The sequence below is a fragment of the Arvicanthis niloticus genome, chromosome 12 (genome assembly GCF_011762505.2).
Source record: "Arvicanthis niloticus isolate mArvNil1 chromosome 12, mArvNil1.pat.X, whole genome shotgun sequence".
Classification (NCBI taxonomy): Eukaryota; Metazoa; Chordata; class Mammalia; order Rodentia; family Muridae; genus Arvicanthis; species Arvicanthis niloticus.
In genome coordinates, this window is record NC_047669.1 from 71599342 (window position 1) to 71621999 (window position 22658).

Genomic DNA, 22658 nt, shown 5'->3' on the forward strand with positions numbered 1-22658 from the left:
CTACTTGTGGAAGTTACTTTTTATAAATCACATACCATTTTAACTAAACCCCAACTAACACTGTAAACTAGGCACTGGTTGAACCTCTTCTTTCCTCTAGCTCAACCCCCACACTTGACAGTGCTCTCATATGGACCCTGCACTAAGCCCTTGGAGCACCCAGGACAGTGAATGAGCGCCCAAACATCTCAATCACACTGAAACAAAAAGAACAAACAAACAACAAGTGAGTAAATCAACCTAAGAAACTATTATTACCTGCGGATGTGGCTTTTGTGAATGGGGATCATTTTGTGGTTGAAAAGTTGGTTGAAAAGTTGGCTGTACTGATGGAGTTGGAGGAATCCCAGGCTGTGCCATGGCAGGCTGGGGCATCCCAGGCTGTGCCATGGCAGGCTGGGGCATCCCGGGCTGTGCCATGGCAGGCTGTGGCATCCCGGGCTGTGCCATGGCAGGCTGAGGCATCCCAGGCTGTGGCATCCCGGGCTGAGGCATCCCAGGCTGTGGCATCCCGGGCTGTGGCATGCCAGGCTGAGGCATCCCAGGCTGTGCCATGGCAGGCGGGGGCATCCCGGGCTGTGCCATGGCAGGCGGGGGCATCCCAGGCTGTGCCATGGCAGGCTGAGGCATCCCAGGCTGTGCCATGGCAGGCTGAGGCATGGGAGGAAATGGAGGTGGTGCAGAGAGAAGCCCAAATCCTGGCATCTGTCCATTAGGAGGAATCGGAACCTTTCATTTTAAAAAAAGAGTTAAAGCTATTATGTACCAGCAACAAAAAAAATAGTTTTGAAAAACTTCTATACATTTTAATTGAGAAAAGCTACCCACTTTCTATATATGTAATTTTTTTCTAAACCATCATTATATATTCAAGTATGACATACTTGACAAATTCTGCAACTCATTCAGAATTCTAAACAGCGATTTAAGGTGCAGCTTTATATACACAAGGTACATAAAGGTTAGCCAATGACAGGCTAACCTCAGCTAAGGAGGTGCTTGACTGCAAATAGTCTTCCTTCAGCTTTTTAACAGTAATTAAGCTTTTAGAAGGAAAAATGGCTGTAAGAAATGGCTTCTTGGTTTCTCAGAGTTGCCATGAGCTGAAGACCAGGCTGGTCTACAAATGGAGAAACAGCCACACACAAGACTCGATCTCAGAAACAAGTGCAAAACAAACAAACAAACAAACAAAAAACCAATGGCCTTATATAGTGCAGCCCAAGCTGGCCTGACACCTATAATCCTCCTGTCTCAATCACTCAAATGCTATGCTATGTGTTGACACCACACCCAATCAAGTGTATAATTCTAAAAATGTTACCAAAAGGCCTCCTGACATAATTAACTTTTAAAATTCCAAATAAAAATCACAATAGTCAGAGTTAAAGCTCAACCTGCTATTTCAGCATGTACAGTTAGTTCTAGCACCAATACAACCAATCATGCCACAAACCACCTTTCTGAATGACTTATAAGCATTCAGAAACTGTCAGTATATTCTTATACTTACTGACTTCATATTTAAACAGGCTTCCTTAGCAATCATTAGAAATCACTGCACTAGTTACATGTTACCAAATGAAATAATGATCTGGAAACCATACAAAGATAAATACAGACAAGAGTAAGATTCATCTGGACACCCTTTTTACACAGGCTATAAAGGTTTTCCCAAGACTAGTTGTACATAATAATAATAATTATAGTATTAAAAATCAAACAAATCCCCACAGATTATCTAGAATGAATATAATAGGGGGACGAGCTTTGTTTTTAAAGTCTCACCCCTAACTTAGATTCATAGCAAAGTGAACCAACAGTATTTCCTGTAACTCTCTGGTGTGCTATGCATGCTTTTGTTGCACAATCTAAACTACCAACACAACCTACACTAAGAATGGAAAGCCCTCTATAGTATCCGATCATCACAGCATGCAGGAAAGAGACTGTAGCAAAGGAAAGAATTGTGTGACTAGGTTTCTTTAGAAGGTCAATGTCACTAGATTATTTTAACTAAAGTACCTATTATTATTAGATGAAGATGTCATGTTTATAAACCTGTAATTAAAATCAAAAGCAACTCAAGAGAGTCACATTCCACAGCCCTCACTGGAGCTGCAGTTCTCCTGTGGAGTGACAGCAGCACTCAGAAGTACAAAAGCCAATACAAGAAAACTGCGTGTACCTGGTGGTGCATTGTATCTTGCTGCATTGACATCATTCGAGGTTGAAACTGGTCCATATTTTGATGCTGTGTGTATGCTGGCTGCTGCATGCCATCTCCAGGGTACCCACTAAAATGAGGTGAGCACTTTCATTACTCATGCAAAGCACTGAATGCCCTAAGTCACATTTATATTGCAGAATGTCACTCTGGAGTAACAAGCAATCAACAAATTTAGTACAACATAAAAGCTACATTTTAAAATTCTAACTCTGGTAAGGACACTATTCCTAAGAGAAATTTCTTTAATATAATTTTCTAAAACAGAGACTGCACTGAAATGTGTTTTAATCCTAACTGTTGCTTAGATTGTGCTTTGTAATGGTTACCAGCTGTCAAGGCATTAAGAAGCACTCACAATGGGGCCTGTGGAGGAGGGGGCGAGGTAGCAGAGGGCGTGGGCCCAGCAGGAGCACTAGCAGGTGTGGCTGCAGTGGATGCAGGAGGCACAGCCGTGGCGAGGGCTGCGGTGGTGATAGCAGCCGAGTCCTCTTTCTTTGAGTCTTCCACAGCTTCCGGCTCGTCATCATAGTCGAATCTATCAAGCAGCTTCTGTAATGTGTACAGCAAGGTTCCATTTTAAATCAAAAAAAAGAAACTTGACAGAAGTAACAGCTTTACACCAGCCATACCCTACCATGCTGTATCACAGTTTCATTTCTCCTGCATGTATGCTTTGGGTCCTTTGTCCAAAGACAGACAATTTTGACATAAGTGCCATGTTAGAAAAAGAATACAACTTTAAATTCTATTTTCCTTTCCAATGATAAAAGCAGTGTTCTTTTTTTTCCTGATTTGCTTATTTCATAGTAAGTTTATCAGTACACTTATCTAAACTATCCACTTGCTTAGACTGAACTTCTGGAGCTCTGTGCACATGTAACAGGTATATGCTTTCAGGCAGCTGCAGCAGACTTTCACCCTATCCCTATAAAGCACCCTGCCCATGTGCTGCCCAGTCGAGAATATACAAATATAATCAAAGAAAAAAAATTAGGGTGTAGGACAGAGCCAAGAGTCTCTTCAGCTGTTTTACTATAAAGTTTTTCTCAAAACTTCACAATTCACACCAATTTTCTCAAACTTTTCTTAAAATAACAAAAAAACTAACCTGCATAATCTGTAAGTTCATGGAACTAAAATAATTTTAAGATAAAATTTATTGAGCTAGTGCAATGGGTTGGCAGGTAAGCTGACTGTCTTGCACGCCTAACACCTTTTGAGTTCCATCCTTAGAACCCAAGCAAAGGAGGAAGGGGAAAAAAGACTACTTAAAATTGTTCTGATCTCTATGTGAACCATACCATATGTAAATCACTCCCCTCATAACTTTAAAAAAAAAAATTAAGCTTATTTTAAAAAGGGAATGTAATACATTCAACAGTTACTGTGGCTTCCTTTAAAGAGATTATAATTTTATAATCATAATAAAAATCTGTGCTATAGATCTGATTTCATACTTTACACAGACAAGGCTCAGGAGATCCAGCTAACTCCTGTCTCCAGCAATGCCTACTCAGCTCCTTGGTTTCCACCTCAGGTTCCTAACTCATGTTTCTTGTGCTGTTCTGCCTTGAAACTCCAGTGTACATTATGACGAGATTTCTAAGTCACAAAGGGAAGGGCTTTGCTTAGATAACACACTACACAGAACCACACCAAGTGTAAAGAGTGTTTGGTCACATAGCAAAGCTCTCCCGCCACCCCCCCACCCCCCCAGGGTTTCTCTGTGTAACAGCTCAGGCTGTCCTGTCACACTCTGCAACCCGAGCCGGGCTTGAACTCACATCTGCCTGCCTCTGCCTCTCTGCCTCTCTGCCTCTCTGCCTCTCTGCCTCTCTGCCTCTCTGCCTCTCTGCCTCTCTGCGCCTCTGCGCCTCTGCGCCTCTGCGCCTCTGCCCCTCTGCGCCTCTGCCCCTCTGCGCCTCTGCCCCTCTGCCCCTCTGCCCCTCTGCCCCTCTGCCCCTCTGCGCCTGCCTCTGCCTCTGCCTCTGCCTCCTAAGCACTGGCATTAAAGATTGTGTCACCACCATACAGCAGCAAACTTCTTTATAAATTATAAAGAGCAATTAGTGTTTTCTGAATATAATCTATATTTCAGGTACTATGCAGATATACTGACTTATGGTACCAACAAGATACTTTTTTTTTTTCAGTTTTAATATCCACACATATTGATCTGGAAAAAGATTTGAAACAATTAAAAAAAATAATTTCTGGTGGTTTAGAGGAAATGGAAGATATAGCAAGATCTGAATGAAAGTGCTCCCAGTGTCTAGCTTAAAACAGGCTTCACTGAAATGAAGAGCACAGAGCACATAGCATACATACCTGTACAGTTACCCCCAGCATAAAATTTCTTTTTGCAAACAACTCTTTCAGGTAAAGCCACTGCCGTGGTCTTACTCAGCATCTCCAGTGCTGTATGTAAGAAGAAAAGTAACAGCAGCAGATGCTGCAGAAAAATAGAACTACCCAGAGATTCCGAAAGACTAGAAACCCAAGTATGAATGAAACAAAAAGTACCAACAGCCTATGCAAAGAAAACCATTCACTAAAGGGATGCATTTATGGCATTGTCTACTCAACAGGTACATTGTGATGGGTCATTTTGTGTTAACCTGGGTATCTAATACAGGTGCCAGTTGTCAGGTCCAAACTAGTAAAGACATTACCGTGATTACTGCGGAGGTAAAATCCTTTAGATCATGTCATTTAATCAATAGACCAGGACCATAGCAGATGGCCCTGTCAAGTAAGTGGGCTCTGGACATGATCTTTCCCTCAGGAACTGTGTTTCCTGAAGAAGCCCCCCAAGGAGCACAGCACAGAAACCCTGCCCAAGTTCCTAGCCTGCTGCCCTTTGGAATGTTCTCAGGAAGGCCTACATTGCTAACATTATACGGACTTATAGCCTGCTCATCTACCTGGAAAAAAAAAAAAACTTTAAATTTACTGATTTTCTACAAGTACACAAACTAATTCTTTAAGAAAAAAACCTCACACAGCTGCAGAGATGGCTCAGTAGTTAAGAGCACTGACAGTTCTCACAGAGGACTCAATTCAGTTCCCAGCACCCACATGGTGGCTCAAAAGCATCTGTAACTCCCGTTCCAGAGAATCTAATGCCTTTTCTGACCCTCACAGGAACCAGGCATGCACATGATTCATGTGCACAAAAAATCCATACAGGCAAAATATTCAAACACATAAAATAAACCTTCCCATCCAATTATCTACCCGTCCACAGATACCACTTGTCATTTAATTGTAGAACCCATACGTAAGGCCTCAAACAGCATAACTAACCCTGAAAAAAAAAAAAAAATCAAGCAGAGGTACATTTGGAAATAAGTGCGTATTTATGTCCTGGGTAGTCAGGTATTTGCATATGCTAAGATTTTGAGTTCAATCCCCATCATCAGATACATGTTACTTCAACCATTAAGATGCAGAAATAAACATTGGAGTGACAAAGCAGTGTCCAAAAACAAGCAAACAAACAAGCACCAAACATTAACACAAGTAAGACATTATAGTAAATTTTAAAACAATGAAGGATAAATTAGGTATTTTAATAAATAAATACAGGTAAAAAAACCTTGAAACATACTGTAAAAGAGACTCCACTCCAGAAGGAACAGAGATAGACATAAGACACAGACAGAAAGATTCCCAAGTGATAACAAGGATTAGTACTTAAAACCATCGACACAGGAACTTTACATTCACCTGGACATGAAAACAGACCTGCCTACACACATCCAAACACATCTTTTCAAAGCAGTCTAGAAGAGCTTCTTCTTGTTTTATGACTGTTTCCCCCTACAAACACAAATGTGTGTGTGTGTGTGTGTGTGTGTGTGTGTGTGTACCAGCTCTGTGCTGAGTATGTTCATTAACTGTCCTTGGTCTTACTCTGGGTCTCAAAGACTTGGCTAGTATGGGTGAATGCAAACTCCACACAGCACTGGGGATGTGACCTCAGGTCACAGTGCAAGCATTTACTAGCTATATCATCTCTCTAGCTTCATTTGTTATTTTTTTTTTCACTCTAAATTTAACCCAGTCTTTCCTAAAGTAAGTAGTACCTCATTAGTCACTAAGATAAAATAATGAAAACTGCTGGGCAGTGGTGGTGCAAGCCTTTAATCCCAGCACTTGGGAGGCAGAGGCAGGCGGATTTCTCAGTTCGAGGCCAGTCTGGTCTACAGAGTGAGTTCCAGGACAGCCAGGACTACACAGAGAAACCCTGCCTCGAAAAAAACTTAAAAAACTAAAATAATAATAATAATGAAAACTGGAATTTACCTACCACATCATTACTAATTGCTGGTGATAAAATTTTATCTTATGTTAGACAGAATCATAAATTTTAGAGACTGTGATATTAAACATATAATTTAATGCTATGATTTTCAAACTATATATATTTTATATTTTTCTTACTGGGAAACTAGAATAAAAACTTTTAGACAACTATAACCCAAGAACAACACAGAAGAAGAGGTGTGTGGCATCTGCTGCAGTATGCAGGGAACTGGGAGACCTTAAATATGGCTGTAAGGCTCACTTCCAGATGCTCCCCCACAGGCTCATGCTTACCATTTACTTGGTCCCTAGTTGGTGCTGTGTTTTTTATGGGGTGGGGTGGGGGTGTGTGTTGGGAGTGGAGAAAATTTGGAAGATGGTGCATAGTTGTCAGAAGGCCACCAGGGGCATAGTTCTCAAAGCTTCACCCAGTCCAGGTCCTCTTCCCTGCCCTTTAACTGAAGAGGCTCATCTGCCACACGGAGCTGCGACCATGGATTCAACTCTCTGACACCAAGAACTAAATAGATATTCCCTCTTTCAATTTGTTCTCTTAGGTATTTGGTCACAGGCAAATAAAAACAGAATTTCTAAGGACGGCAAGGCCCCCTGAGTAAGCAGAAAGATGCTGAAGTCCTCCTAGGACTCACGTAACAGACATGGTAACTACAGTTATCACAGCAACAGAAAATGTCTATCAGTAGCAAAATAGGTAACCTCATGCCTTGCCTACTGAAATCTTAATAACCATGCAAGCTGAATGTAGACAGACCTAACAATAAAGATCGAACCAAAAGCACAGGCCCACAGTATATTGCTTCTGGAGAAAACATACAACAGAACACTAAGTATCATTGTGAGGTACCAGTGGGCTAGTGAACAATTTCCTTCTGCTCACTTTTCCTTATTCTGTAAACCTTTTATAACAAGCCTGCATCACACACCAGGAAAAATAAACATTTTGATGTTGAGAAAAAAAAAAAAAAAAAATCACCAAGCCACAAACAAAAGAACAACCCAGAGAAGCTCCAGAAGAGAAGTGAGTCTCCCAAGCTGCTCCGCCGGGTAAGACAGACAGTGGGTGATGTGAGAGAGGCGTACCTTGTCAAATGCAGTTTTTTGCTCAGGTGGTTGTGTAGGAGCTGTCTTTAACTGAGCTGTGATAGCCTGAACCTGAGCCATCACAGCACTGTCAAGGGCGGGAGACTGTGGTTTTGGAGGTTGTTGAAAAGTCTGAAGGATCTGCTGAAGCTTAAAGAATGGGAAAACTGATAAACCACACGACAAAGCAACATCATCAAAGTTAATTTACTGAAAAGAAAAGAATCTTCAGAGTGACTAAGAACAGCACAGGCGTAAGTAATGGGGAAGCACCCAGCTTTGGCTAACGTATGCTGGGTTTGTGAGTGAACACATTACAGTGTGCATTGCTTATGGTCAGAAATGTATGTTGACCATCCCAACGATACAAACAAGGCTCGAAGAGGAGAAAAAACACATGCAATTGTGACACTAGGTTTCTAGAAGTACAGCAAAGTTCACTCCATCTCATCTTGACTCAGTCAGCAGTACTAGACAACACCTGCCACCCCAACAGCTCTCAAGCTCTGTCTCACAAAGGTCTTCTCAGCGCTTCCTTCTTTCTCACACTCACATTTCCTCAGCAGCCCTAACTCCTTACATTAAGCTCCCTCGTAAAGGCTACTCTGACTGAAAAGACATTTTCTCCAGCTGAGACACATCTGAAGGAGGCATGGGAAACGGCAACGGCAGGCTCTAGCTCTGCCGCATCTGGTCATCATGTAGCTTACCTGCTGGCCTTGAGTTGTCTGAAACAGTTGAGCAACCGCGGCAAAGGCGTCGGAGCTGGGCAGCTGCGGCACAGTAGGCATGGAGTTGGTAGGAGCTTGTGCAAGTTCAGAAGTGACTTTTCCTGGGGGTGGAGGTGAGCCTGAAACAGCAAAAGGGCATCAGGACTCACAATGTCAACATACTTCCCCTTTAAAATGCCTTCCTAGTTTTACTGCTAAAACAAAATTCTGTTTAGTTTAACATATAGCAAAATGAATACATTGTGATTACTAAGACATTATATAAGAAGCGACAAAGGGCATGTTCCCATTTGAAGTAAAAATACAGGAAGAAAAACTGTACCTTCCAAATGCAAATCAAGTCTTCTTCCATGGGAATTTCTACTAGCACAAAAACAAAACCTTTCACATACAGAAACCCTATCTTTGTTGTTTGTTTGTTTGCTCTTATTAAATTTTGTTCAATGCTGACGAGTTACAATATATTCTGATTATGATTCTCCTCCCCAGCTCCTCTGAGATTCCCCTACCTCCCTCTCATTTGAATCCACAGCCTTTGAAAACAGACAGCTAAAGAACAATAAAAGAAAATATGATAAAACAAAAGCAAACAAACTGGAACAGGACTAAACAACAGACACACAGACAGGCAGACAGACAGATGGCAGTGCACGCGCAGGACCTCCTGTCACAAGCAGATGTGCACTGTACCTTCATTGTTGGGGACGTTTTCTGCTACTGGTGCAGCATTAGTGGTTCCTGCTGCCATGTCCAAAAGAGGCTGAATAATTTCAATTTTGAACACTCCATTTTTTTGCCAAAGATTTAGCACACGAACTATTTTACTCTGTTATATGTAAAAAAATGAACATACAATAAATATTTATAGAAATCATGTATCATATTTGATTTTAAAGAGAATCACTGTTTCATAAGGGAGAAAAATCCATCAGATTACCCAGTTAAACTCTACTTAGCCTTTTCTCCATGATAAAACCAAATGGAAGGAACATAAATAGAATACAGACCCAGCAAATAAACAGAAACGCAAACTCTTCAAGAGCCATTTCTAAGAACACACAACACAGACTCTGCAGCACCCACAATGCCTCTCTTAATGCAAAGTGTCTCTACTCTCAGAAACAGATGTTCTTCCTCTCTCTATAGTTTGACCAAACCAAGTTTCCAAGTTTCCTTTTCTGTTGCATAATTTCTTTTTTTTTTTTTTTTTTTTTTTTTTTTTTTTTTTTTTTGAGTTTTTCGAGACAGGGTTTCTCTGTGTAGCCTCGGCTGTCCTGGACTCACTTTGTAGACCAGGCTGGCCTCGAACTGCATAATTTCTTTAAGAATTCAGGGAAACAAAAGCAGCAGGCATTAAAGCATTAGTGTTAGTGATGTTTACTGTGAATTCCCACATATTTAGAGTGTATGTATGACACATCAGAAGAGGGCATCAGATTCCATTCCGGATGGTTGTGAGCCACCATGTAGTTGCTAGGAATTGAACTCAGGACCTCTGGGAGAGCAGCCAGTGCACTGAGCCATCTCTCTGGCCCTGTGTTGCAGTCTTACTGCAGATTCATCACTTAGATGCATGTATGCTGTGGAAGAACAATTCTGGGTCTTCCAGAGTAGGAAAAACCTGATGGGCATTTCCTCTTATACAGAGCTGCCCGCTGTCTTACTTCTGCAGCCTTGGCTGGCTGTTACTAGCTATCTACCTGCTAAGTGCTGAGATCGAAGCTTGTGTGTGTGTCTACATGCCCATTAGCAATATGTTCTTTAGAGTGAGATAATGCTTCCCGAACAAACCTTTTTAGTTTCTTTTAGCTGCAGGATACTTAATAGGAAACATATCTCCTCTAGAAATGTTCAGTGTACAATACATAGCTGTTTGCTTTAGTTACCATGTTGGTTAACAGAAGCTTCACACTCGCTGACAAGTTAGTCCTCACACCCCACTCGTCAGCAGGCTCTGCGCAAGATCTAGAACTCTGGTTCCTTCTACAATTCAACATTACAAAAGTCCTCATGCAGAGGCCAGTGAATCCTTCATTTCACATGGAAGCAAGATTAGGAAATGACCACAGTAGAAAAAATTAAACTTAAACTTTGACTTCAGTACATGAAGGTATTATCCAGTAACATAAACAACAAGCTTCAAACAACATGAACTTAAACATAGAAACGTGCGCAGTGTTAGGTTTGAACCATACCTTATCTTCAGATGGACAAAGATATAAATACTGGAATGTAGCAGTTATATTTTTAGAGAATCTTGGCCCAAAAACATCTTTATCAGTTCCAAACTGGTGCCGAGACTGTCTCACGATGGAGTCGATGACATATAGGCCTGGAACCTTGTACTCTGGCTTACACTGCGAGGGGGAGGAGACAAGCTTAGTTCAAGGAAAGTGAAATCAGAAGGTGGAATAGTGCACACCTCCAAGCTCAGTATGCCAGAGGCAAAGGCAGGTAGACCTCTGTGAGTCCCACCTTGTCTGGTCTACTTAGTGAGGTCCAGGCCAGCCAGGGCTACATAGTAAAACCATCTCAGGAATTGGAAAGAGAAAAGAAGGGAGAAGGAAAGGGAAAAGAAAAATGAAAGCCAAACCCACAACCCCCCTCCCTCCCTCCCCCTCCCTCCCAGACACAGACACACACAGACACCTCACACACATCACTGTGCATTGTGCAGAGGCTGCTCACGTGCTCCAGCCATCTATCTATCTGCCTGTCAGTGCCTGCTCTGTAAACAGTGACATTCTTTGCTACTTCAGACTCTCAGGACTTTGTTTCCCCAGATCCTTGACTTCACCTCTGAAACTTTCCAGAGCCACCTTATCAATCTACTTTCCTACAATTCAGTTATTCTGAGTCTCAAATAACTTTTTGAAGTTAATAAAACATACTTTTGAACATGTTTGTTTTACTTCTGTTAGAGTTTGTGCCAGAAAAATAAAAAGTAAGAGGAAGGGTCATTTGGGTCTACAAAATTGACAGAGGAAACTACCAACCACGCATTAGAAAAATAGGCATTTATGTAGGAAAAGACATAGCCCTTCGTGGAAGGCAATCAATTCAGCAACAAAAATAAGGCCTTATTAAAACATAAGGATTTATGTTAAAGAAAACAACATGTATGTACATCTCCCTTTAAGGGTCAGCCGCTGAAGCATTTTCGGTGCAAAGTAAAAAGTTAGAGCGATAAGAAGTAAACCACAGTAACAACCCCACAGAGGGTTATTTTGCAGATGTTTATAATACACTTAGTAGGAAAGACAAGTCACCAAATGGTACTGTGTCCACTTCCCTTACAAAGGTAGACCCGCATTAATTAAGCACAAGTGGGTGGAGATGCCCGCGCTGCGGCAGGTAACTGGAGTAAAGGCTCATGTCAGAGTCTGCGTTGCCCATTTACTTCTCTGCCCTTTGACCTGCTCCAAGATGCTTCTGCTATACACACCCACTATGTACCTCATGGCACAAAGGATTAAGACTTTGAAGACCGCTTCACACCTTTATTCCCAGCACTTGGGAGGCAGAGACGGTTGATCTCTGAGTTTGAGGCCACCCTGGTCTACAAAGTGAGTTCCAGGACAGCCAGGGCTACACAGAGAAACCCTGTCTCAAAACGACAACCAACCAACCAAAAAAAAAAAAAAAAAAAAAAACCTCAGTTCTCTGAGAAAAGACATGCTAATATGCTTCTCTCTCTCTCTCTCTCTCTCAAACACACACACACACACACACACACACACACACACACACACACACACACACACACACTTTAAGACAACATATAACTAAAAACAGCTTAATCAGCCAGGCAGTGGTGGTGCATGCCTTTAATCCCAGCACTTGGGAGGCAGAGGCAGGCAGATTTCTGAGTTTGAGGCCAGCCTGGTCTACAGAGTGAGTTCCAGGACAGCCAGAGATATACAGAGAACCCTGTCTCGAAAAAACAAAAACAAAAACAAACAAACAAAAAAAAACCCAAAACAAAACAAACAAACAAACAAACAACAGCTTAATCATGATGGTAACAAAGAAAAGTCAGGAAAAATAAAAAGTAACTTCATCTAAAAAACTCACCTGAAAATAAAATGTCAATAGAGCAGATGGGGACTATACTCAGCTATGACAGAGGCGAGCACCAACCTTCTTGCCAATACTCAATGAATGGCAGACATACGAAAAATATACCTTTTTAAACTTCTCAGTGCTTAAAAAATTCAGTAAATAATTTTTAAAAATATTCATTGTGGGCTAGAGAGATGGCTTAGCAGTTAAGAGCACTGACTGCTCTCCTAGAGATCCTGAGTTCAATTCCAAGCAACTACACGGTGGTTCACAACTACCTGTAACAAGATACAATACCCTCTTCTGGTGTGTCTGAAGACAGCTACAGCGTACTCACATACATAAAATAAATAAATCTCAAAAACAAAACATTTATCATAAATGTATGAGTGTTGTCTGCATATATATATACCATGTGCATATCTGGTACCCTCAGAGCCCAAAGAAGACATAGGACTGACTCCCTGAAACTGGAGTTCTGCAGTGTTAGCAGTCCAGGTGGGTGGTAGGAATGGAACCTAGGTCTTTTGGAAGAGATTCCAATGCTCTTGCCTGGTTTAGCCATGGCTCCATTCCCAGTAACTGTTTTTTTTTTCTAGAGTGGTTTTTTAGAAGCATGCATTCAAATTTCAATTCACATATATAAATGCATATCATAAACATGCAAGAATTAAATAGTTACCTTTTTGATGAACTTTTCTACTATTTGAACAACGTGCTTATAAAGCTGAAAAAGAACATAAAATTAGTCAGTTTATACATTCTATATTTTCTACAATTCAAAACACTGAAGTTTTCAACTTAAAAAATTAGCAATTAACTCAAAGAGCTGTTAGAATTAGTTCACAATCAACAACTTTAAAAATATCTTAAGAAAGAAATTGATCTAAACAAAACTATACATTCTTGTCCACAGCCAATGTCCTTTCTTAATTGATCAATCTTCATGTATCAAGGTACAAGGTTACTTCACCAGGGACAGAAACAGAGCCAAAACTAAGCAATACTATTTTTTTTTTCTTTTGTTTTTCGAGACAGGGTTTCCCTGTATAGCCTTCGCTGACCTGGAACTCACTCTGTAGACCAGGCTGGCCTCGAACTCAGAAATCCGCCTGCCTCTGCCTCCCAAGTGCTGGGATTAAAAGCGTGCGCCACCACCGCCCGGTGCAATACTACTTCTAAACTGTGCCATTTACTACAATGTGATCTTGGGTGACACAGACCAAATCTTGATTTTCTCCCTGTAGCTGTTTTATAAGAACTGAAATACAGAAAAGCGCTTTGAGTGGACGTCACAATGCAGATGATGTCACAATGCAGATGCACAGTATCACCAAAACCTTCAGCAAAACCTCACTCACAGGATAAAGTATCATGTTTAACAATACTTTAAAAGAATCCAAAAGCACAGCTGGCAAGATGCTCAGTGCGTAAGGATGTTTGTCACAGAGGCCTGGCAGAGTGAGCTAGATCCCAGGTAATGGTGAAGAGAACTGACTTTCAAAGTGGTTTTCTAACCTCCACATGTGCACCATAGTATGCCCTACCCCTGCCACCAATAATAATTAAACAATTAAAAGTATTCCAAAATAAAATATTTTTCTTACCTTAATAGCTTTAATAGCAGCTTTAGTAATGAGGATCATCTTGGCTCTAGAGATGGGAGGTTTCATATCCATAAGTGAGAAGAGCTTAAAAAACAAGAAACAAAAATAACTCAAAAGACAAGGTCAATTCAGAGGTCAATTCCCACTGTCTTACCTGTCTACCTATTAGCCAAGAGAATAGCAAACGTTTGTAACCACAACGTGTCAATTTGGCTGTGTATCCAACATCACTAACAAGTCTACACATCTCCGTCATCACTTAGGTAATCAGCAGAGATGATCACAGCAAAGAAAGAAACATATGAATACAGAGGCAAAAGCATTAAAAAATGCTACAGAAATAACCAACAGTCAGTCTATCAAGAAGTCAAAACCAGGAAGGGAAGCAGCACACCTCCCCATGGACTGTATGAAGCAATAGTGCGATTTTTACCAATGTTTAAAGTAATTTCAGTTCCAAATCTTACTGAGACACTGGAGAACTTCCATAACCCTAAGGTTCACTTGGATAAACATGTAAAATGTTGAACAATAAATTTAAAATGCCTTTATGAAGTCCAAGTATATATGATGCTAGTATGAGAATTCAAAGTTTCTTCTCTTAAAGCCTAGTCCACTTCTGAGAATCAGAACTAAGTTTAATGCATCTTTATAGCAATCAGGGAATCCCATGATGATAAACACACAATATTCTTTCCCCCAAGACTAAATGCAACTAAGACATAAACAATCAGAACCAAAAAGGTTAAAAACAAATTCCTGAGATTAAGCACAGTTTAAGATCCGGGAGATAAGTGCTGTTGTTGTAACTCATGCCTTTCTTTAATCTCCTTGGTAAAGACCTGGAAGGCAGAGATCTCTGTGAGCTCCAGAGCAGCCAAAGAGAGAGTTCCTGTCCCAAACCAAGAACATGCAGGGAGATGGTTCAGTGGCACAGGACTGAGTTTGATCCCTAGAACACACAAAGAAAATGGGTGTGTTGTGGCTTGTCCTTGTAACCCTCATGGCTGGGAGAAGTTAGATAAACACACTCTCTCTCTCTCTCTCTCTCTCTCTCTCTCTCTCTCTCTCTCTCTGTCTACACACACACACACACAGAGAGAGAGAGAGAGAGAGAGAGAGTGTTCTTGAGAAAGACTAAATAGAAAAGTAGAAAGGCTGATTTATATAGGTGAAGCTATATAAATCAATTGAACAAATTTAACTACTTCAACTTAACATCTCTAAGAATGAGCCATAAACGTACAGCGCACGTTTACTATCTTTCCCGAAAGGTCAACATATGGATCAAGAGTTCATTTTATTGAAGCCTAAGCTACTATCTGTCTAATGCTCAGAGTGTATATAGTAAGTAATTTCAATAGTAAGCAAGTCATTATTTCTTTAAAGTCCAATGAGCATACAAGATTGTTACTGCTTCAAGTAAAAAGAAACTGTCAAAATCATTTTAAAAATTAAAGCATAGTCTATTACGCAGCAACAGTCAATATTTGAGCAAAAGATTAACAAGAGATGCGTAAGGTAGCAAGGTGACCTCATCACCTCTAAGATTTGCTTTCACTAAGACAGATATGCTAAAAGGTAACCTAGAGCCTACTGAAGCTAGGGATGCAAAAAAGTCCAACAGCAGAGAAAAGAGGTGTATGAAAGAAAGAGCACCAGAGCCAAGTGACACCTAGAGCCCAGAAAGGCATGTAGCACTTTCAAACCCTCAAGGATAATCAGAACACAAACCAACCCCTGTCCTCTCATTTAGGAAAATTACCAGGGTATAACAGACACACACGACAGTCTTGTTTATTACATTTGTGTGTATTTGTGTATGATGTGAGTACAGGTGTGAGCATGTCACAGTGCACATGTGGAGGGCAGAGGACATGTTTATTTAGGTAGTCAAGTTTTCTCTCTCTTTCCATTCTGGGTTCCAGGGATAAATTCAGGTTCTTCAGCTACCTATTAAATACCCTTTACCCACTGAGCCACCCTGGAGATCCCACACATGAGATTTTCACAGTGACTCTAAATTCCAGCTGGTTAGGAAAGCAGAAATGTATTTATTTGGGATTAGTTCTTCATTCAAAAGTTCAACAAATGGCACATTTGGCATACAAAGAGGCAGCAGGACCATCTTAAAACTTTTTATTTAGAGACAAGGTCCCACTGTATATCCCTGGCTGTTCCTGGACTCGGGGAGTAGACCAGGTTAGTGTTGAATTCAGAGACCCGCCTACCTCCACCTCTCAGTACTGGGATTCAAAGTGTGTGCTACCACGCCTAGCTTATACTTCAGAACTTTAAAGATGACCTCACCTGCCAGTAAGCAATGTAAGGTTTCCAGAACACCCACATTTTCTTTTTAAACAACCTTGACTCTCCTTTACTAACTTTTCTTAAATCCTAAAGTTGTGAATTTGTATTTGATGTAATATGAGAAAAACACTTTAGGAAAATGTCAAAATTAGAGATTTTAATGAAATATTTTCGAAAGCTGATAGTTACCAATATGTTATTGACCTGTCAAAGTGAGTCCATACTATCTAGAGCACTGGCTTCATTAGGTACCAACCTACCCTTTATGGAAGCACTTTACTGGTAACTGTGTGCTCTGACACTCATCATGGGGGGAAATATTAGGAGCCCTTGTCAGGAAGACATGATTTCATGTTACAGATGAGTGTACTAAGGTCCAAGCTGCTAGCTATGCTAACAACCCAGCCCTAAGTTACTACAATACTCTGTTTGTGTGTGAGTGTGTGTGTGTGTGTGTGTGTGTGTGTATTTGGAAAAAGCAGACGTCAACTTCAACTGCCTTGCTTAGGAAACACCCACCTTAAAAAAACAAAACTAATTAAAAGCCTGATCATTACCACCACCCCACCATTATCACCATTACCACCACTACCACCGCCACTGGACAGGCTTCTCACTGACCTGGAATTCACTAAGCTAGACCTGGGACAGCAACCCCGGGGGTCTATCTCCTCAATTCTGGGATTACAATCACATGCTAACAGGTCTGGCTTTTTACATACATCTTGGAGATTCAACCCAGGTCCCTTACTGCTAATATTTTACTAACTGAGCTAGGCCCTTGGTCTTTAATGTCAATTTTTTGATGCATAAATGGTCCCACAATTTAATGTCTATGCTAATGTAGCAAGACAAAAAGGTTAGAGTCTTCGGCTGGAAGAAGAGGAGGACCAGTGGGGTGGGCCTATAAAGGCTGTACCTGACCCTACCCTTGCTCCACTGTCATGTGACATGTGAGTTGCTAGGAATGGTTTCATGCCTTTGTCGCTAGGTTTTAGAGGACTAAAACCTTCTGGAATCTGAGCCCTGAAAAGTAATGCCACAGTGACAAGGAAGGCAAAACACTGCAGGGGAGGGGCTGGAAGCACTGCTCAATGGAGGGCACTTGTCTCACATGGAGTATAAGGAAAGCAAACCCCAGAAGCTTGTCCACGGTGCTCAGGGGATCAGAGTGAGTGCTACTCAGAATGGTTTAATGTCAACTCATGTATGACAATTACTCTGATTTTGAGATCTCAGTTGGCTGGGCAGTGGTGGTGCACGCCTTTAATCCCAGCACTTGGGAGGCAGAGGCAGGCGGATTTCTGAGTTCGAGGCCAGCCTGGTCTACAGAGTGAGCTCCGGGACAGCCAGGGCTACACAGAGAAACCCTGTCTCAAAAAACCAAAAGAAAGAGATCTCAGTTCTGTGAACACAGGAGAGCTCTCAATAGCCAGCCTTCTGTTCTATACAGTGAGTGTCTACTTTCTAAGCACAGAGTCATACAAGCATGCCTCGGTTTGTTGCCCCCACTGCAACTGTTTCTGAATTTGATTCTGAGTCTTTAAAACCACTAGTGTATTACCGTCCTATGACTTACTAATTCAGCTTCCAAATGGAATTATCTAAAAGAGTCCATAATAGTTGTCTTGACTTTTTCTTTTTCTGGTCTCCATGTCTACCCTTCCTCACATGTACCAACCGTAACTATTTCCTTAGTTAAAATCAATTATGCTAAGCTCAATACAAAGGTCCATGACAGCAGCTACAAGAGAAGCTATAGAAGAGTTTGCAAGTTTAAGGCCAACATGGGCAACTTAGTAAGATCTTGTCTCAAAATAGAAAGTAAAAATAAGCGATATATACTGTTAATCTGTTTTTTATTTATGAGTAGTTGCTCTCATTCTAAAGTAAATAATTTACTATTTATTTAGTCCTTTCCCGACTCATCTAGAGACAAATTGCAACTGGATAATCTTAAACAACAACAAACCTGTCAAGGCCACCAGTATTGGCTGAGGAATCTCTCAGATTTATAAAGGCTGACCCTGTGACAATCCAAGATTCTGATTACAGTTACTATATCTTCACAATCTGTTATTCTTAGTCAGAACACAGACCCAATAATCAACTAACTGCCCACTAAGTCTGACTCTGCCACTGGCTAATGCTAAGACCGATTCATTGGCACAATGGCAGTCATACATGGGTAGAGTTCGAATGTCTCAGAGCACTAATGGAGCACCTAGCAGAGTGAGTGTCTTGGGGGTGTCAGATTACCACAGCACCTTGGAAACAGTTCCAGGCAGTGCCTCCCAAGCCCCAAGCGATAGATGCAAGTCAAAACTAAGAAACATACACTTGCCTGTGGCACTGACTCCCCACTAAAGTGGTACCAAATGTGTACACTCTGTAGTATATATACTTTCAGTCATCTCTAGACCACTTATAAAATCTAATAAGAAGCAAGTACTATGTAAAAATAAGTGCTCTGATGTACTGTTTAGGGAATATGATAAGAATAAAGACTGTACTGCAAGATACACAAATGAGATCTAAGAGAATGATTTTCACGCAAGTGCTGGTGGGAACAAGGACTCTGCACTATAGGGAGCTTGGGCAGTGTCGCACCACTCACAGATCTCCAAGTACTGCTTAGCACAGTCACTTAAAGCCTTACCCTTTGGAACTGTCTACAATTCCACCCCATTTTTTTTTTTAACTGATTTTTTTTTTACATACATACATACATACATACATTTGTTTATTTATTTTTATGTATATGAGTACACTGCAGCTGTCTTCAGACACACCAGAAGAGAGCACTGGATTCCATTCCAGATGGTTATGAGCCACCATGTGGGTGCTGGGACTTGAACTCAGGACCTCTGGGAGAGCAGTCAGTGTTAGCTGCTGATCCATCTCTCCAGCTCTCACCCCAATATTTTTAAGCCAACACTAGTGATTTTGCGGATAGCAATGTGTCAACTATACTGCTTCATACAACTCTGTAGTTTTGCTTGTGGGCATATAACACAAACACCTGGATCTAACTGTAAATCATAAGATTGTGGTTAAAAAAAAATAGAAAAGCAAAGGGTAGATCTCATTTTAGAAATGAGAAAAATAAAGGCAAAATGAAGAGGGAGGAGGGCAGGGGACGGGCACTCAAGACTGGTTGTTGTTAACCAACATCTAGTCTCAGCCAACACACCTCGAGAGAAAAGCAAAACAAAACACTAACAAGTTAAACACAAAAGTATGAAAATCATAAAACTGTTATTCCAATACTGTCTAACATGAAATACACACCAGACACTGAGGTATTGAGTCAGAGAATTGATTCTAAAGCAGGTCAATTTGCCTTCCCAAGCTACACTATTCCTATCCTATAGAGGTATAATACTATCTACTGGTGTGTACACATCCTCATGAAGCAATCCTTTGGTACAGGTTCACCCCACGACAGCCTGCATTTCTATTCATTTGTCAATGGGAAAAGACATTAAAAGCAACATGGTGAGCCATGGACTCCTTACACAGAGTACTAGCAGAAGGCTCTGGATCTCAAGAGTACAAGGCCTCATTGGGCACTGCGTGCATTAGGAAGTCGGTTCATTCATAGCAGCACTCTGAGTTAGGCTCTGTGGTCCATAAGTGTGGGACAATTTGTAAGAAAGCCTATCCTCGACACTGTCCTCTCTCATGCTAGCTTGAGCTGAAAAGGACTTTAAACACAAAGAGCCCCTACTCATGACCATCCTTTCCTTCAGTAAAAAGACTTCAGAAGAGGAACAAGTACTGTGGCTCTTTTGGAATTCATTCAGTATTGGGGATCAAAGCAAAATTACACTCTACCAAGTACACAAACTTTGGCAAATGCCTCAGTTTTGTGAAACCACACAAAATACTGCACACTATGCAATTTAAAAAGTATGTGAGGCAACTACATTCTCAGCCCCTAGATAATTTTGAAGAAACTTTTGTTTGGTTTTAAATGAGTCTTACTCAAACTGAAGGCAATTCTCATATGGCAGTCTCCCAAATGCTGGAGAAAATGTCTCACAGTTCTATAGGCATCTCATGACAAAGGCAGAGGGCAACAGACTACAAGGAGAGAAGGGGAGGAGAGGGAGCAAGCCTACATCTTAATAGCCTGCTTTCTTGGTAAAGGCATTGGCTTCCTGGTATGGCAGCCATCTCTGATTAAGTCTCATCTACTAACACAGTTGCATAAACAACATGAATATGATTCCATGAATGACTAATTATTCATACATGTCAATAATTCTAGATAATCTTTCCAAACCACAAGATTTTTTTCAATTTGGAAAAAAAACCATGTTAATAGTTCTTATCTTGATCCACAATGTTGTTGAAATTAAATAAGGCAATGCACATATCTCAAGCCTAATACCTGCTGTGTGTGTGTGTGCGTGCGTGCGCGCAGAACACTGTTCTACCACTCACTCACTAACTGAAACAGGATCTCTCAGTGAACCTGCAGCTAAGCTCCAACAACACAACACGCCAGTCCCCACTCAGTACAGCAATGGGGTTACAAGCATGTTCATACGACCCCACCAGCTTTTTACACGGGTGCTGGGATCAGGTCCTCAAGCCTGCAAAGCCAAATAAGTGCTCTTCACTTCTGTACCCACAATGTAAAGCCACCCAAATGCTACACTCAGAGGAACGAAGAGTTCAATAAACTGCTAGCCAGTTACTAATGCTAGCTGCATTGTCCGTACTGACTCACAATTTACCCTGGGGTAGAACAGGGGTCCCTCTCAAATAACAGAGTATGTCAAGTTGACTATCATGCCTTGCCCTTGCCTTAGCTACTATAATGCCAAATGATATGGTTTCAGATATAACTATCCCAGGTTAGTTTGTAAGTGTGACATCCTAAAGTTCCAGAATTCAGATGTATTCTCTAATACACTTCAAGAGTGAATTAGCTTGACTGCCATAGACTCTTGAAATTAAGCTATCAAGGAAATGAAAAACATTAGGAAATTACAAAGTGGTCTTAGTTTTTTAAGATATTTTATGTGTATGAGTATCACTCTGCCTGTAACATGCACTCTAGAACCAGGTATGGACTCTGTGAACACCACTGTGGGTGTGATGACTTAACTCAGGTCCTTTGCAAGAACAAGTACTCTTCACCACTGAGCTGCCTTTCCAGTCTCAGTCTTAATTTCGTAAAGAAAGCAATGTATGTATGGTACATGTTTGTGTATGAGACCAGAGGTCAAAGTCAGATGTCCTCCACCGTGCTCCACCTTGAGACAGGTTCTCTCACTACACTGAAGGGCATTAACTGGCCAGACTGACTAGCCAGGACCTATCCCTGCTTTCCCAGTGCTGGGTTTCCAGGATGTCTTGCCACAAGCAAGCACCTTAACCACTGGGCTATCTCTCTAGCACCAAAACATTTTTTTTTTCTAAATTCTTAAATTTAGTACTTTTTTCTTTCTTAGTTTCTTTCAAATAGTACTTAGCCAACCTCTCTTTTCCTTAAACTTGAATTGTTTTTCTCAGCTTTACTTCCCAATGGATTATAAGTAGACCAACCATTCTGTCCTCTGTTAATGTTATATAAACTCCATGATGACAAAGCATTTTCCCTTTAAGTCTTATTATTCCTGTTTAATTACAAAGTTTAAGGAAACAAACAAAAATCCAAGATTGGACAGTGTGACAGCAAAGGCAATTGCCATCAAGACTGAGCTGGCTCCTCAGATCCAGGAGAGAACTGATTCTTGAAAGAGGTCCTCTGACTCCCACATGCTCAAAAAAAGAGGAGACTGCTTCTAAAAGGGTCATACAAATATCCGCAGAGACAGGCAGGTGCTAAAGGCTTCAGTGAAATGAAGGTATCAAAGGCACTCCATTCTACTCCACTCTCGTTTTTTGACCAAGTGCTTCAGATGTACAAGTTTTTACCCAATCAAAAGGTAAAGTCAACACAACTGTGATGTTGAATAACATAAAAGTACTCATAAATTTCTCAACAAAAGATAACTGTCATCTCTGGAAAAAAAGTGCTTATCCAGCTAATTATTGCCTAAAGATTACTCCATAAAACTTATTGCTAAAATAGTTCAGGTGTAACTTACAGTGCCTTCTAACATAGCATTTCATTTTAGGTCTTTAATATGTTATTTACTAGGCTGCAGAGATGGCTCAGTGGTTAAGAGCACTGATTGTTCTTCTGGAGGTCCTGGGTTCAAGTCTCAACAACTACATGGTGGCTCACAACCATCTGTAATGGGATCTGGTGCCCTCTTCTGGCATGTCTGAAGACAGCTACAGTGTACTCAC

At 41.0% G+C, this 22658-nt stretch overlaps 1 protein-coding gene across 6 annotated transcripts in view; it reads right to left on the reverse strand.

Annotated features, from left to right (window-relative positions):
- Scaf4 (SR-related CTD associated factor 4) overlaps positions 1-22658 on the reverse strand; it is a 58443-nt gene that overhangs the window by 24377 nt on the left and 11408 nt on the right. For 4 of the 6 annotated variants that reach the window (XM_034515758.2, XM_034515756.2, XM_034515757.2 and 1 more), the window contains exons 2-10: positions 14040-14123; positions 13115-13159; positions 10566-10727; positions 9061-9196; positions 8350-8489; positions 7640-7789; positions 2586-2779; positions 2189-2297; positions 259-729 (exon numbers count right to left, since the gene is read on the reverse strand). In XM_034515758.2, the coding sequence (XP_034371649.1) occupies positions 259-729; positions 2189-2297; positions 2586-2779; positions 7640-7789; positions 8350-8489; positions 9061-9196; positions 10566-10727; positions 13115-13159; positions 14040-14123 (1491 nt within the window). The remainder of the gene's footprint in view (positions 1-258; positions 730-2188; positions 2298-2585; positions 2780-7639; positions 7790-8349; positions 8490-9060; positions 9197-10565; positions 10728-13114; positions 13160-14039; positions 14124-22658) is intronic. The other 2 variants (XM_076943121.1, XM_076943119.1) reach the window with 1 other exon arrangement.